The sequence below is a fragment of the Oncorhynchus nerka genome, linkage group LG23 (assembly GCF_034236695.1).
Source record: "Oncorhynchus nerka isolate Pitt River linkage group LG23, Oner_Uvic_2.0, whole genome shotgun sequence".
NCBI classification, from domain to species: Eukaryota; Metazoa; Chordata; class Actinopteri; order Salmoniformes; family Salmonidae; genus Oncorhynchus; species Oncorhynchus nerka.
The window spans coordinates 40,105,089-40,123,045 of NC_088418.1; the positions used below are offsets into that span (position 1 = coordinate 40,105,089).

The window sequence follows — 17,957 nt, forward strand, 5'->3', positions numbered from 1 at the left end:
CGTCTCCAGAGACATGAGCAAACAAAGTGTTTCACTTCCCCACTTTGATACAGTCACATGTTCCCAGGCAGTCAAATGACATTTTACCCATGACATCACCGAAAGTAAACTTTCTGTCGCTCTGAATGGAAGACCAAAGTGCATTCCTAGTTTGCTACTGGTGAATCATGCATTTGCTCACAGGAAGGGAAGAGGGAGGGTTGCCCATGCCTCTAGTTATTCCCCTTTCCTACCAGGAACATGACATCAATAGTGGTGTTTCAACAAGATAGTGATCAAGTTGGTTGTGGTTCCCCAATTGTTTAAGAACAATGGAACAATTTGACAGGCCAGAAACTATTATTTCTAAGTCCTGTGACAGACAGCGCTTTAGGAGGGTGCTTCAAAAAGACACTAAACTTTCCAAGAGGTGCTGGGAGTTTAAGGTAAAATACCAGCACACCATCACACAAACTGCCCCAGTGATTGATGGAAACTCCCCCACTGTCCCGTTTAGCACTAATACTCAGTCATTGAATTCATCAATAAGTACATTGATGACGTCGTCCCCACAGTGACTGTACATACATACCCCAACCAGAAGCCATGGATTAGAGGCAACATCCAAACTGAGCTAAAGACTAGTGCTGCCGCTTTCAAGGAGCGGGACTAACCCGGCAGCATATAAGAAATCCCACTATGCCCTCCGACGAAACATCAAACAAATCGTCAATACAGGACTAAGATTGAATCGCACTACACCAGCTCTGACACTCGTCAGATGTGGCAGGGCTTGCAAACCATTACAGACTACAAAGGGAAGCCACCGCACATTGACTCTGTACCAGTAACTCCCTGTATATATTCTCACTATTGTTATTTTACTGCTGCTCTTTAATTACTTGTTACCTTTATTTCTTATTCTTATCCATGTTTTTTATTTTTTATTTTAAGGCATTATTGGTTAGGGGCTCGTAAGTATGCATTTCACTGTAAGGTTGTATTCAGCGCATGTGACTAATACAATTTGATTTGATTTCTCTCCGGTAACGGAAAACCAATGCCATTTTACATGTCTGGGCGAGGTGGCTGGCGTTACCAGCACTTTCCGCCTGAGGCTAAAGCAATTGGTGGTACAGTAAAACGCAGCCGGATACCACACCCATTATCTTGTCAGCTACAACATATCACCAGCAGCCTTGTCAAGTGAAGTTTTATTCCATTACATTCAACGAGACACATCTGTGACTGTTATGCAACATATTTCCACTAACACACATCCCAAAGGAATTGTAGTTATACTTTTTCCAGTTTCAATGGAAAATGCAACCACCTCAGTGTAACATAAAATGTCATGTCAGTCAATTGTCATTTGAACTTATAAATACTGTAAGGCACTACGCAACACTGTAACTTAACAGATCAGGCCAGTATGCCATGAAACTTCTCAGCAACAGCAAAAAAGAAAGTACAATGACTTGACAATTTTTCTATTACTATTCTTGAGAGGCTCGACTTCAAACATCAAACAACTTCAAACATCATCCATTATGTCATCAGTGGCCTGGTGTGGCTTTCAGCATAGCTTGAATCAAACCAAAATAATTCTGGTGCCCACCTTTCATGGGTCAGTTGGTTAACCAGATAAGTCAAATGTCCAGACAACCCCCTCTCCCTTTAACAAAGAGCAGTGCTGTTAACAGCAGGAGTGTGGAATGACAGATGATGCCAATGATAAGGGATGGAAAATAGGTGCTGTAACTCTTTTTTTCACAAAACAAATGGGTTAGGACTAACGTATTCAAATGGATTCGTCTCCATGACACACTATGTTGCTGTAGTAACGTATATTCTTAAGCATTGCATTTCAATTACATCACATGCCTCATCATATTGAATGCTATTAAACAAATATATCCTCCTTTCCAAAAATACACACACAATGGAGATATGAACACGCACAAGTGGCCGCAACCAAAAATACCCACACTTAATAAAATGTATAAATAACGATAAATTATCGAGATATTGAAATAAAGTTCTAAATTACATGTTGATTTGCTCACATCAACATCCCAAAGTAGGCTTGCGTTAGAACAGAGTGCGCCTATATACAAGTCTGATTGTAAAACCTTAAATGTTGATTCTTTCAGTATAACGTCATTGTTTTATCAAGGCGTATCAAAGGTGATTCGCTTATAAATTAACGTATGTTAGGCCAACTCGTTTCACTACAGTAGTGACTGACAGCCCCGCTTCCCTGCGGTATCGGGTTACACATGTACAGCCATGGGAGGCTCGGGAGTCCATACATTTGTGGCGAAACCGTACATAATCAGGAAAACAAGCTGCAAAGGCAAAAGTCAACACAGCGATATGGAAGACGTCCCATCGTTTTATTTCGAATTTAAAAAATAAACGCACACAATTTTAAGATGTGAAACAAAACCAGTGTTCATTACAGGAGGGACAAACTTCATATTAGATGAAAGCTGAGATCGAGACAAATCAGTAGATTCGCTAGCCAACTCTTGTACGTTCACAGAGCGATAGACAACAATGAATGAGAGCAGTCCACCAGGAATGAAGTCGCATTAGGCATTACTAGGAACTGTTCATGGCCCTCTAACATAACATTTAAGATTCAGTCCACTTAACGGTAACGTTCAACAATTAGACCCCACCACAAAATGTGACGAGTGTGTCTCGTTTCAGAAGTTTATTTCATCAGTCGACTGTAGCCTAGTCTACATAGGCTTCCTATACAGGCAACACACGTGCACTCCCGCTGGTCAATTGTGGTCGACTTTCTGCTATGTATCACTTTGTCTATTATAATCATCGTTATTAGGCCAAAAACAATGTTTCATTTAAAAGTTCAGAAACGAAAGTGATTATTTTTTAAATGTCAATTCAAATTTATATTGCAATATTTTTTTAATGGTCCGAATACAAAACGTTGATTCAACGTGTGATGTGTCACTTTGGACAAAAACGTATTACACCATGTTGTTTGTGTTCAGATAGGCTACATCAAATATGAAACTTGTGTATGTGTAAGTCGCTCTTACATACCTTGTAGAAAAGTAGCAGCAGTGACGAGGGAAAGCAAGAACCGGCCAGTCGAATCCATCATTCGAAAGATGTCTTCCTCTTGAATTTACCTGTGATACCCAAGAACGCTTGACGCTATAATAGTAATAAGACTAGGTTTTTCGTCGCTTATGATCTGGTTTCTCTACACCCGAAAAGAGAAGCGCTTGATACACGTATGAATGAGCAGGTGAAAGTACGAGGGGTGTGTGTTTTGGGAGGGCTGGCTCCCATGACGAAATTGACGCTAGATGTCTTCAGCCAAGTAGTCTGAGTAAAATACTAGCATGGAAAGAAACGTACCTGTTTATAACGTCGTAACGAGTCCTGCAAAACATGTTAGTTCATGATGAAGCATATGTTTTTGAAAATCCTTATTTAGCAAGCTAGCTGACTAGCTAAAATTACCCAGCTATCTAGCTTTATGGGTGTTTTACAAGTTCATACACGTGTCACTTCGTGCTGTTTCATGTTTTTGGGACTCCTCAGAAATAGTGGATGTGAGGAATCTAGCTAGCTAAGCATTTACTGCAAACGTATGGTACATTTTTGTGATCTTGCTTTGCTGATATTTGCCATGCAATGCAGATAGATGAAGTAACGTAGCTAGCTACTGTAACTATTTTATTGCTTATTGTGCAGTGGAGGATACAAATGCCTGTATGCCTATGGGTGTGGTGTGTAGCTAACGTTAGCTATGTAGCTGATCTGTGTATGGACCGTAAAACGTTTGGCATCAGAACCTAGTTATGAACCTCAGCTATCATAGCCAGTTGTATCGACTTCAAACCTGTCTGAATGGCATTAATGAAGCTTATGGATTGAGTAGAATATAATATAACTTTGTGCCAAGGATGCAACTCGTAGTTATTACCAAGCATACCCACATTGTAGCCTGTACATTTAATAGTCACTGATCATGTACTCTACTTTGGTAAATAAAGGTGCAGTTCAGATATGAATGTCTGAGAGACATAATTTTTCAGTCATATCCAATATTAGGAGTTGAGGTTGACCGATTATGATTTTTCAACGCTGATACCGATTATTGGATGACCAAAAAAGCCGATACCGATTAATCGTCCGATTTATTTTATTTGTAATAATGACAATTACAACAATACTTGATGAACACTTATTTTAACTTAATATAATACATCAATAAAATCAATTTAGCCTCAAATAAATAATGAAACATGTTCAATTTGGTTTAAATAATGCAAAAACAAAGTGTTGGAGAAGAAAGTAAAAGTGCAATATGTGCTATGTAAGAAAGTTAACATTTCAGTTCCTTGTTCAGAACATGAGAACATGAAAGCTGGTGGTTCCTTTTAACATGAGTCTTCAATATTCCCAGGTAAGAAGTTTTAGGTTGTAGTTATTATAGGAATTATAGGACTATTTCTCTCTATACCATTTATTTCATATACCTTTGACTATTGGATGTTCTTATAGGCACTTTAGTATTGCCAGTGTAACAGTATAGCATTCCGTCCCTCTCCTCACTCCTCCCTGGGCTCGAACCAGCAACAACAGCCACCATCAAAGCAGCTTTACCTATGCAGAGCAAGGGGAACAACCACTGCAAGGCTCAGAGCGAGTGACGTTTGAAACGCTATTAGCACGCGCTAACTAGCTAGCCATTTCACTCCGGTTACACCAGCCTCATCTCGGGAGTTGATAGGCTTGAAGTCATAAACAGCGCAATGCTTGACGCACAACGAAGAGCTGCTGGCAAAACGCACAAAAGTGCTGTTTGAATGAATGTTTACGCGCCTGCTTCTGCCTACCACCACTCAGTTAGATACTTGTATACTCAGTCAGATTATATGCAAAGCATGACACGCTAGATAATATCTAGTAATATCAACCATGTGAAGTTAACTCGTGATTATGATTGATTGATTGTTTTTATAAGACAAGTTTAATGCTAGCTAGCAACTTACCTTGGCTAACTGCATTCGCGTAACAGGCAGTCAGTCTCCTTGTGGAGTGCAGTGCAACAAGAGGCAGGTCGTTATTGCGTTGGACTAGTTAACTGTAAGGTTGCAAGATTGGATCCCCCGAGCTGACAAGGTGAAAATCTGTCGTCCTGCCCCTGAACGAGGCAGTTAACCCTCCGTTCTTAGGCCGTCATTGAAACTAAGAATGTGTTCTTAACAGACATGCCTAGTGAAATAAAGATCAAATAAAAGTGTAAAAAAAAAAAAAAAAGATTTCCGATTGTTATGAAAACTTGAAATCGGCCATTCCGATTAATCGGTCGACCTCTAATCAGGAATATCAAACACCATTCTTTGAAATGATGCTGCTGCGTGTATGTATTACAATTATACACTTAAACGGTGTTTACCAATCCTGGCCCTGGGACATCAATGGTTACACATTGTAACTATGCAATAGACTAGAAACAGGATTGAACTAGTTAAAGGCTGATTTGTAATTCATATATACAGAAATATAATTTTAAAACACTACACTACACTTCCTATGCATCATGTAAATACTCTAAACCCGGTTCATCTCAATATCTAACTCCATCTGCATTGATGAGGCTCCCAAGTGAGGCAGCAGTCTAAGGCACTGCATCTGTGCTAGAGGCGTCACTACAGACACCCTGGTTCGAATCCAGGCTCTATCACAACCGGCCGTGACTGGGAGTCCCATAGGGCGGTGCACAATTGGCCAGTGTAGGCCGTCATTGTAAATAAGAATGTGTTTCTGGATGACCAGGGCCATCTGGGACTGCTTCCTGGGGGAATTCAGGCATGTGAAGGGTACCTGTGTCCTGCATAACTTCATGATGGACACGAGGACCAGGAGGGGCTCTGCAGCTTCCTGCAGTGTGCCAGAGGAGAAGTCTGCAGCTCTGCAGGATGTTTCAAGGATGGGGTCCAACAATGCAGCAAGAGAGGCAATCCATGCGATCTTCACCTCCTACTTCTTTGAAGAGGGTGCTGTTCCCTGGCAACACCATAGACAACACTATGCTATCCAAGGACCTCTATACCAGAGGAAGGCCCTAAAAATTGTCAAAGACTCCAGCCACCCTAGTCATGGACTGTTCGCTTTGCTACCGCACTGGAGCGGTAGCAGGTACTGGAGTGCCAAGTCTAGGTCCAAAAGGCTTCTTAACAGCTTCTACCAAGCCATAAGACAGCTAATCAAAGGGCTATCCAGACCCCTCTTTTAAGCTGCTGCTACTCTGTTTATTATTTATGCATAGTCACTTTAACTCTACCTACATGTACATATTACCTCAACTAACCGGTTCTCCCGCACATTGACTCTGTACCGGTACCCCCTGTATATTAGCCTCTCTAGTGTTATTTTACTGCTGCTATTTAAATATGTTACTTTTATTTTCTATTTTTTTACTTTAAACTTAAAAGGTTAAGGGCGTGTAAGTAAGCATTTCACTGTAAGGTAATACCTGTTGTATTTGGCTCATAACATTTGATTTGACTCTTCCATTTACTTAGCTATGTCAACTGCAGTTATTCAATTCCCAGTTTCTCTCCCTTTAATTTCTACTTCTCAGGTGAGGGTGCTGTTTAGGTAAGGATGTGATGTCTGTCCAAAAACAAAACAGGCTCTTAAGATTCACCCATATTGAATAAATGTAGAACAATTAGACACCCTATAACCCACACACTCATGTATCAATCTGATTGATGGATTGTGTTGTGCAGGTTCAGGTGTATAACTGGCTCCTTCCACCTTCAAAGAATATGCAAGAGGGTCAACTATGGAGAATAGTAAGACACTTCATTATTTCTACAACTACGCTATATTGTTTGTCCTCGTGTGTCTGTGCATGTTTTCCGCAAAAAAAACTCACATTCCTGTTGAACACTTTCTCTTTAACTACCTTTATTTCTCAAGAACAGTCTCCTTCCCTTCATCCCTCTCCCCCTTCTCCCTAAATCCTCTAGGTTGTCGGTGAACAGCATCAACTCCCGAAAATCAGCAGAGGTGTTAGCTTTGCTGGCTGAACACCAGCAATTAAACAGAGACTCTTTGTCCCTTGCAAACTCAACAAACATACAGTGAGGTTTTTTTTGTGGTTCCTGAAGCACTGCCTATAAGCTTCAGGCACCAACTCAGAAGCCCAAAACACAGTAGTTTTAACTGTATCGTAGTGTAAACTGTCTTCCAGGGAGAGAGCAGCTACTACCTCCTGGACTTTCCCAGACAATTTACATTACAACAGGAGCGGCCAAACCTCGAGTGGCCAATGCAGCGCAGTGGTAGCGCAGCGCACTCAAACGCAGAGAAATATGAATCAACTCCCGGAATGGATGGACTAAAGCTATATTTTCACTCACATCGAGGTGGGCTTGATGAGCAGGTTGTGGAGTCGCACTGGAGCCAGCGTCTAGCTCCTTGTCGATTTCCATTTTCCTCATTTCTAGATCAAACTGCATCCGTCTATCTTTTTGCTCCATTTCTAAAGGGGCCTGCCTCACCTTCAGCCTAGCGGTCCTGTCTGAACGACCCGAAGTAGAAGATAAAGGGTCAAATCGGGGCAATGTAAAGGGGGTACGAGCAACTCCTTCCTCCGCCCTGTCCTCCGACTTGGCATCGGAAGGTCTATCAGTCTCCTCTCCTGAAGCCTCACTCATCTTTCAATGGGAGAATTTATTATCTCACTAAACCCTCCCTGACTAGCGCCAAAAGCTCAGCCTTTAGGGCTTTCGCAGGGACGAAGAGTCCATAATGGTCAGCTATAGCGACAAGGTCTACTTTCCGCAACCCCACCAAACGATCAACAGATGGCACTTCAATAAATTTGGAGATGGCCGAGGCAGCCATTTTGTACACTGCAGTCTACTGAACACACGAACTATACAAGTCATCCAAACTCACAACCTACCATCCCACCTCAATCACTAACCACAGAGCTCAGAGCAGCAGGGTCCGGTGGGTTTAAAGGAATTATCCCGGATGAGCCCCCATTATGTTACATATGCCTCTAGGAAGAGGGAACGCAACACCCTGCTACAACTCAACTCTCCGTGGTGTGGAAGAGGTATGGGACTGTAGGTGCGAGTAAGGATGACAAAGGCAGAGAATGTACCGCTTACAGGGAATTTATTGATTCCTTCACACTGTAAATTTGGGGAAAAGGGCCTGGACGGAACAAAAACAAAGAAACTAAATGTCAAAGCCCCCGCCCCTACCTTACCTGCCTACCCACTACTTACCTAACTCAGCACCACCTGGTGTACTAACCAAAATACAGGGGGTAGTCCGCCCAGGCCTTACCTAGTGTGCATAGACAGTGAATAATTTGTAAGTCGCTCTGGATAAGAGCGTCTGCTAAATGACTTAAATGTAAATGTAAATACTACAGGTTATGTATGCCCGCAGGCCTCTTGCCTAAACACTCCCTATGTGCCTTCCCCCCCCTGGGAACAAAAACAGAATAATTACTAATCATAACGGTCCTTTTGGCATGCACATACCTTTGCAGAACCGGCTAGAAAATACTATACACAAACTATATGAGCAACAACCAACACAAGATGTCAAAGAAGCTCTCTCTGAGCAACAACCAATACAGGATATAACAATAAGCTCTTTCTAAGAAACAACCAACATAGACTATCACACTCAGCTCTCTTAATAACAACAATCAACACAGAACACACTAATCATCGCTCTTCTGAGCAACAGAACACTGGCTTATATAGCTTCAGAAGGAGTCGGTAATTGAAGACAGCTGTTTCTGACAAGAGGGCGGGGTCAGCTCCAATCATCAATGGGGCTGACCAATCAGCTGCTTGGGGGAATATCAGGAAGCCATCCTGAAACACACACACACAAACAAAACCACAACACAGAAACTGGGGTACGTAAACACAGATCAATGCATATGGAGGGAATTAGATATTGAGATGAACCGGTATTAGAGTATTTACACGATGCATAGTCAGCTAGCTTGCTAAATCGCGATTTTCCTAAATTAACTTTATGACAACAGCATATGCGTAATCGTTTGTCTCCACATTAAATAACATATTCCTGTCATGTTTTGCCTGATTCGTTATAACGTTGTAATCACTTGCCTCGGTCCCAGTATTTTTGTCAGCCATCTTTGCTAAAGACGGTCTCCATCCTTGGGTCGCATAGCGTCAAACTCGTCATGGGAATCACTCGATATGATTGGTCATCGCCCAGCGGTCGCCGGTGGTGATTTTTATTTTTATTATGAACACAACAAATACAACAAAAAACAGAAATATACAAACAAGAGTACATAAACCTAACAGACAGGGGTATTACATATCCAGATTAATTTTCAATTTGTTAAGTACTTTTATGGTGCGTAATTGCTTTTTAGTTTTTTTATTTACTTTATTTACAAAGGGGTTTGTTCTCTTGCCCACTTCATTTTATGGACAAAGAATCTTCCATGAAAGATAAACAAATTAACAATGAAAGTTAAATCAGGGTCCATATCATTTGGTTCAAAATAAAACACAATATCTAGTCTTTCAAATTAACATTAATAGTTGTTTCTTTTCAAATCAAATCTTCTAACTCACACCAAAATATTCTGACATAAGAGCAGTCCCAAAATAAATAGTCAAGAGTCTCTGGGTCACAATCACAAAATACACATTTGTTATCAATAGCTATTTTAAATCTGTGTATAATAAAGGTCTTTACAGGGTAGATTCTATGAATGAGTTTGTATGATACCTCTTTCACCTTATTAGATGTACAATATTTACCAGATAACAACGAAACTGTTCCAGTTCACTTGTCCGAGGGCTGCATTCCAGTACATTTTAGCAGAGGGAATAGTAACATATTGACATAGTTCCCTTATTTACATGTTATTTTAGATTTGATACTCCTCTGGAGTGAATGTAACATTGTGTGTTCTAATAAATTCTGGATAATCATATAGTTGTCCAAAGTTTTTATTTTTCACCGCTTCCCACCGACATTTGCAATGCAATGCAGCTGAAGTAACGTAGCTAGCTAACTATTTTCTAACTTATTCCCTTCAGGAACAAAAACAATGGCCATTTACAATGCCAGACCTACCGTGTGGTACTGGCACATGACGTGGGGCGCTATTGAGTCTCGGCAGCTAACCAAGCGAGGGTCATTATATACAACAGTTAGATCGATGGATATGTTCCCCTGACCAATTATAACGATGAACAAAATGTTATGATTGTTTACGGTTGAAAATGTGAAACTGGCTCCAGTGTAGGCTCTTTGCGATTTGATATAGCGCTGAGCGTCTATTTAAACAATGAGGCCCAAGTGGGTGTGGTATATGGGTTTATATACCAAGGCTACCGGTTTTCACCACGACACAACGCGGAGTGCCTGCATAGGCCATATACCACTAACCCCCAAAGTGCCTTATTGCTTTTATAAACCGGTTGCCAACACAGTAAGGCAAGAAACTACGCATCTATATTGAAAATGTTGCTTTAATAAATACATTCACAATAAATACATACTGCCAGAAAAAGTAGTCCGGACGAAAGTATCAATGCTAAAATGGTTGCTATGCAACATAACCACAGGCAAGATGGCAAGCTTACATTAAAATGTATGCAAAAACCGAGCATTAGCGCCCCTTTATAGAATGACTAATAACACATGACAATTATTTATTAACATTGATCTGAATGTTGTCATTTAGTGTGCACAAATGGAAAAAAAATCCATGTTTGTTGGCTCCACGCTACTGTAAATGGATGACGGAGGTAGTAGTTTGTGTACATCTGTGACGAGCCAGCTATTTTTCAGGGTTTTGGCAGCATTGTTACGAGGGTGTTCACTCCTATTGGCTCTTGACATGTGTACCTTGAAACACAGGGGAAAACAACGTTAGCTAATAGTTAGGACTACAAAACGACCGGTTATATTGTCAGGGTACATTTAGAATGATGTAACTAGCTAACTAACAGTTACATACCATACGTATTCATTCACTGCTTTGTCGCATCACTCAACTTTTTAATTACGCTGAGAGACGACACATTGTTGCACGTTGTGATTTCGGTGTCCTGTATATTCCATGCCAGACTGAGGGGGTCATTGATATGTCGGTTCAAATCCAGCGGCAGTTTAGCTGCTAATCCCATTTTTTTCGCCATTCATGTTTCTCACTTAACCATAAAAGTCCCGTAAAATGACTTTCAGCTCCATTTTGGTTGTATTCACAAACTCACAATTTATCCCTTGTTCGGCGCACCAGTCAGTGAAGCGGGTAAGTGCCCACTTTTGTTTGTTTCACAATTCGTTTCGGTTTCTCTCAAATTCATTTTAACGTTTATTTTCTACATCGTCATGTGGAAATATTATTGCTGTAGCCATTTTATCGAGGTGAAAAGGCGCAATGATATCATGGTGACCGTATACAGTCTCACATATACACATACACACGGCTAAATGCTGTTTTTAGCCAATCAGCATCCAGTATGCAAACTACCCGGTTTATGAAGAGCTCTATACTAAGAATAACGATTCTGACCGAGACTGTCGCTTCTGACCTGTAAAATTTCTAACTGAGGGTCCCTTTTATTCAACACCTCAGTTCAGATGAGGACATGGAGTCATCCTCCAGTGAAGATGAGAGGACGATCGGGACAGACCGGACATCCTGGTACCTGGTCACATCCAGCTGTGACCTGTCAATCAAGGCAGATGGGGCAGAGCTCCACCTGTTTTGAGGGAGGCCCAACATGTTTTGCATGTTATTCTGACATCAATACCTGTCACATATCAGCTTTTTTTTAAATGTGAATAAAATAATTGACTTAATATAGCCAGATACAAACTTGGTCTCTTTTTTGCTTTCTTGATTAAGGCAGCTCCAAAATGCAGGTGTTTCAGCCTTGTTCAGTGCTTTTTGTGGTGGTGGGGCAGCCAGCGGAAAATGCGGAGCGAAGGGGTTGGTAATGTTCTCCAGTTGCGCCGTGATTGGGGAATGTTCTCCAGTGGCACCGTGATTGGCTCAGTGTTCTGTCTCATGGGGACACTACATCACCGCAAAATCTAAGTACCCATCCAAGTAGGCTCAAGGTATTGGCCACAGATACAATGACGTCAAATTACATTATATCTACAGTAGCGAGGTTTTCCTATAGGAGGAAGCAGAATGCAGAGTACCTTTAATTTATATATATACACTGCTCAAAAAAATTAAGGGAACACTAAAATAACACATCCTAGATCTGAATGAATTAAATATTCTTATTAAATACTTTTTTCTTTACATAGTTGAATGTGCTGACAACAAAATCACACAAAAATTATCAATGGAAATCAAATGTATCAACCCATGGAGGTCTGGATTTGGAGTCACTCTCAAAATTAAAGTGGAAAACCACACTACAGGCTGATCCAACGTTGATGTAATGTCCTTAAAATAAGTCTAAATGAGGCTCAGTAGTGTGTGTGGCCTCCACGTGCCTGTATGACCTCCCTACAACGCCTGGGCATGCTCCTGATGAGGTGGCGGATGGTCTCCTGGGGGATCTCCTCCCAGACCTGGACTAAAGCATCCGCCAAATCCTGGACAGTCTGTGGTGCAACGTGGCATTGGTGGATGGAGCGAGACATGATATCCCAGATGTGCTCAATTGGATTCAAGTCTGGGGAACGGGCGGGCCAGTCCATAGCATCAATGCCTTCCTCTTGCAGGAACTGCTGACACTCCAGCCACATGAGGTCTAGCATTGTCTTGCATTAGGAGGAACCCAGGGCCAACCGCACCAGCATATGGTCTCACAAGAGGTCTGAGGATCTCATCTCGGTACCTAATGGCAGTCAGGCCCCCCCCAAAGAAATGCCACCCCACACCATGACTGACCCACCGCCAAACCGGTCATGCTGGAGGATGTTGCAGGCAGCAGAACGTTCTCCACGGTGTCTCCAGACTCTGTCACGTCTGTCACATGTGCTCAGTGTGAACCTGCTTTCATCTGTGAAGAACACAGGGCGCCAGTGGCGAATTTGCCAATCTTGGTGTTCTCTGGCAAATGCCAAACGTCCTGCATGGTTTTGGGCTGTAAGCACAACCCCCAGCTGTGAACGTCGGGCCCTCATACCACCCTCGTGGAGTCTGTTTCTGACCGTTTGAGCAGACACATGCACATTTGTGGCCTGCTGGAGGTCATTTTGCAGGGCTCTGGCAGTGCTCCTCCTGCTCCTCCTTGCACAAAGGGGGAGGTAGCGGTTCTGCTGCTGGGTTGTTGCCCTCCTACGGCCTCCTCCACGTCTCCTGATGTACTGGCCTGTCTCCTGGTAGCGCCTCCATGCTCTGGACACTACGCTGACAGACACAGCAAACCTTCTTGCTACAGCTCACATTGATGTTCCATCCTGGATGAGCTGCACTACCTGAGCCACTTGTGTGGGTTGTAGACTCTGTCTCATGCTACCGCTAGAGTGAAAGCACCGCCAGCATTCAAAAGTGACCAAAACATCAGCCAGGAAGCATATGAACTGAAAAGCTGTCTGTGGTCACCACCTGCAGAACCACTCCTTTATTGGCGGTGTCTTGCTATTTGCCTATAATTTCCACCTGTTGTCTATTCCATTTGCACAACAGCATATTACATTTAATGTCAATCAGTGTTGCTTCCTAAGTGGACAGTTTGTTTTCACAAAATTCTGATTGACTTGGAGTTACATTGTGTTGTTTAAGTGTTCCCTTTATTTTTTTTGAGCAGTGTACATTATTCATAACCTTTACATGATATTGTATACACATTACTACATGATAGGAATACCGTTTGATACACTGTATACCTCATGGGACCTTTAGTGACCAGAGGTGGGCCAACCATTTAAAATCTTCTTACATTTTTATTGAGGAACAGTCCATTGTTAGTTAGAGTACTTCAACATTATTACAATGAAATGAATGTTGTAAAAGTGTATAGTGTAAATTAAAGTGATCCGTCTTTGAATTTACTTCATTCTGGTTAATTTCAGCAGCTTATTCCTCTTTGGCGTTTGTTTGTCTGTCTTTCATGTCTTTGTGCCCACAACTTGAAATGAAAGGCCATAGTATGAGTTATAATACCCATAAAACCTAACGGCCAAACAAGAATATCGTTCCAATCTTTTTTCCACCATTAATTTTTCCCGTAGGGTTTTTTAGAAACACTTAAAGTAAGGGCTGTGTTTTGTGTAGGCTTACCCTGTCGTGACGTTTTGATAACCGTCTAACTCTCTCTAAGACAAGGTAACTTTTATCAATATCCGGGGGCTCTGGGTACCGGACCACATTGAGAAAAAAAGTTTCAAACACAACGTAGCAGCCAAGTAGCCTACTACAGTGGGGAGAACAAGTATTTGTAACACTGCTGATTTTGCAGGTTTTCCTACTTACAAAGCATGTAGAGGTCTGTAATTTTTATCATAGGTACACTTCAACTGTGAGAGACGGAATCTAAAACAAAAATCCAGAAAATCACATTGTATGATTTTTAAGTAATTCATTTGCATTTATTGCATGACATAAGTATTTGATCACCTACCAACTAGTAAGAATTCCGGCTCTCACAGACCTGTAAGTCTTTCTTTAAGAAGCCCTCCTGTTCTCCACTCATTACCTGTATTAACTACACCTGTTTGAACTCGTTACCTGTATAAAAGACACCTGTCCACACACTCAATCAAACAGACTCCAACCTCTCCACAATGGCCAAGACCAGAGAGCTGTGTAAGGACATCAGGGATAAAATTGTAGACCTGCACAAGGCTGGGATGGGCTATAGGACAATAGGCAAGCAGCTTGGTGAGAAGGCAACAACTGTTGGCGCAATTATTAGAAAATGGAAGAAGTTCAAGATGACGGTCAATCACCCTCGGTCTGGGGCTCCATGCAAGATCTCACCTTGTGGGGCATCAATGATCATGAGGAAGGTGAGAGATCAGCCCAGAACTACACGGCAGGACCTGGTCAATGACCTGAAGAGAGCTGGGACCACAGTCTCAAAGAAAACCATTAGTAACACACTACGCCGTCATGGATTAAAATCCTGCCGCGCACGTAAGGCCCCCCTGCTCAAGCCAGCGCATGTCCAGGCCCGTCTGAAGTTTGCCAATGACGATCTGGATGATCCAGAGGAGGAATGGGAGAAGGTCATGTGGTCTGATAAGACAAAAATAGAGCTTTTTGGTCTAAACTCCAATCGCTGTGTTTGGAGGAAGAAGAAGGATGAGTACAACCCCAAGAACACCATCCCAACCGTGAAGCATGGAGGTGGAAACATCATTCTTTGGGGATGCTTTTCTGCAAATGGGACAGGACGACTGCACCGTATTGAGGGAAGGATGGATGGGGCCATGTATCGTGAGATCTTGGCCAACAACCTCCTTCCATTAGTAAGAGCATTGAAGATGGATCGTGGCTGGGTCTTCCAGCATGACAACGACCCGAAACACACAGCCAGGGCAACTAAGGAGTGGCTCCATAAGAAGCATCTCAAGATCCTGGAGTGGCCTAGCCAGTCTCCAGACCTGAACCCAATATAAAATCTTTGGAGGGAGTTGAAAGTCTGTATTGCCCAGCGACAGCCCCGAAACCTGAAGGATCTGGAGAAGGTCTGTATGGAGGAGTGGGCCAAAATCCTTGCTGCAGTGTGTGCAAACCTGGTCAAGACCTACAGGAAACGTATGATATCTGTAATTGCAAACAAAGGTTTCTGTACTAAATATAATATTTACTTTTCTGATGTATCAAATACTTATGTCATGCAATAAAATGCAAATGAAAAAATCATACAATGTGATTTTCTGGATTTTTGTTTTAGATTCCGTCTCTCACAGTTGAAGTGTACCTATGATAAAAATTACAGACCTCTACATGCTTTGTAAGTAGGAAAACCTGCCAAATCGGCAGTGTATCAAATACTTGTTCTCCACACTGTATATGGTGGTGAAACAGACAGCACTCTCCAAGGTGCTGATTAATTCAAAGCATTTTAGACATCACTGCAGTATGCCCACATACTCGAGAATAGCTGCAGGCCAAATTTCTTATAGCCTAATTTTCTAGACATCAATGTACAGCACGAAAATTGACAATACTGAAGAACACCCACAATATGCACACATACTCAGCTGTGTGGCTTATAATGTTCAAGACACCAATGTAGCAGTAGAACACATATCATAATATTGGAATATAACTTAAAAGTATGCGTGATGGGCAGTGTTAGTAGTAGAAGGGGTTACCTTGGTAACACTGTTGGGATATCATCTTCTGAGGGCAGTGTTAGTAGTAGCAGGGGTTACCTTGGTAGCACTGTTGGGATATAATCTTCTGAGGGCAGTGTTAGTAGTTGCAGGGGTTACCTTTTGTAGCACTGTTGAGATATCATCTTCTGAGGGCAGTGTTAGTAGTAGCAGGGGTTACCTTGGTAGTACTGTTGAGATATCATCTTCTGAGGGCATTGTTAGTAGTAGCAGGGGTTACCTTGGTAGTACTGTTGAGATATCATCTTCTGAGGGCATTGATGTGAAACATATATACCGTGTTGAGTTACCTCAAGATGAGGTGAAGTTGATTAAAGCCACCGCACGTGTATATTGAGTGGCTATGGAGGAAGAAGGAGATAGGGAACAAAGTGAAAATTATATGGCTTGGGAACACTTCTTGGAAACTGTACCCTGACAGGGGCAATACTGGGTGAATGCATGAGGAGTTTTTTTTAAGGGCCTTCGTGTTTTTTGAACCCAGCAGAAAAAGTATCCTGAAGGCATAGAGTAAAGTGAAGAGAGAGTGAGAATCGTCATGTTATCAAACTTTTTTCGTTGCATATATAATTATGCATAACTTAACACATTATTAATACTCGTTATGTTTTGTATTTCTTTTTGGTTTTCAAGTTTTGTGCTTTCAATCTCTTAGGAACCCGATGGAGGAAATGGAGGAAGTCAAAAGCTCCAGCTGAAATGGAGGAAGTCAAAAGCTCCAGCTGAAATGTCATTATCAGTTGTCCGACGAGAGATGGAAATAAGAGTGTACATAGTGTGATTATAGATCAGAGGGCATAAGTCTCAGAGGGGTAAACCTAATCATCAACTGTGAATATTAATCATATCTTATTTCTTCTTCATGCTTTATTTTGAAGATATTGGAAGAACCATCCACATTTACTTTTTGTCAGCCAACAAGATGAGTAGGCCTAACGAACAGCAAAAGCCCTAGCCAATGTCAATCTACTATCCCCCATAGTACAAAAGTCAACCAAAAGTCAAGTATTCCAAACATAGTCTGGGACAGTTGTGGGATGTGATAGATCCCAAATTAACACAACTACTAGCATGCAATGTGGCTGACACAACAGTTCAGAACATTTAGCTTAAAATGTTGATAAACTATAAACTACATTATAAGAGCAGCAAAGCACTATAAGCACAAATGTTCCATTAGCGTACAACACCGTTATCAAAAGTGAATGCAATTATGCATGTAATGATTTTATTATAAGGTGCATTTTTATGGTGAAAATTATCTTCCCCAAACTTGAAACTCACACGCTGCTTATATATTTGGGCTCCCGAGTGGGGCAGCGGTCTAAGGCACTGGATATCAGTGCTAGATTCTTCACTACAGACCCTGGTTCGAGCTGTATCACAACCGGCAGTGTTCGGAGGTCCTATACGGTGGCGCACAATTGGACCAGTGTCGTCTGGTATCGGGGAGGGTTTGGCTGTCATTGTAAAAAAAAAAAAGTTCTTAACTGACTTGTGTAGTTAAATGAAGGTGCATTTTTAGGTGAAAATTATCTTCCCGAAACTTGAATCTCACGCGCTGTGTAGGTATGCCAGTTAGGCTCTACACCCCTTGTAAAGCTGATTAATGTGCTTAATTTTAAGAAGTTATTTGGCCA

General features: G+C 41.8%; 1 protein-coding gene and 1 long non-coding RNA gene across 3 annotated transcripts in view; both read right to left on the reverse strand.

Moving 5' to 3' along the window:
* alcama (activated leukocyte cell adhesion molecule a) overlaps positions 1 to 3,283 on the reverse strand; it is a 75,358-nt gene extending 72,075 nt beyond the window's left edge. Inside the window, exon 1 of one of the 2 annotated variants that reach the window (XM_065008112.1) lies at positions 3,055 to 3,283. In XM_065008112.1, coding sequence (XP_064864184.1) covers positions 3,055 to 3,115 — 61 coding nt within the window. In that variant the 5' untranslated portion in view covers positions 3,116 to 3,283. The remainder of the gene's footprint in view (positions 1 to 3,054) is intronic. The other variant, XM_029629949.2, reaches the window with a different exon arrangement.
* A 7,230-nt stretch (positions 3,284 to 10,513) lies between these two features.
* Positions 10,514 to 11,106, reverse strand: LOC115106232 (uncharacterized). The gene is made up of 2 exons (XR_003860008.2): positions 11,021 to 11,106; positions 10,514 to 10,908 (listed from the first exon to the last, which is right to left on the reverse strand). It is a non-coding gene; the product is annotated as an uncharacterized LOC115106232 (long non-coding RNA).
* Between the last annotated feature and the right edge of the window lie 6,851 nt (positions 11,107 to 17,957).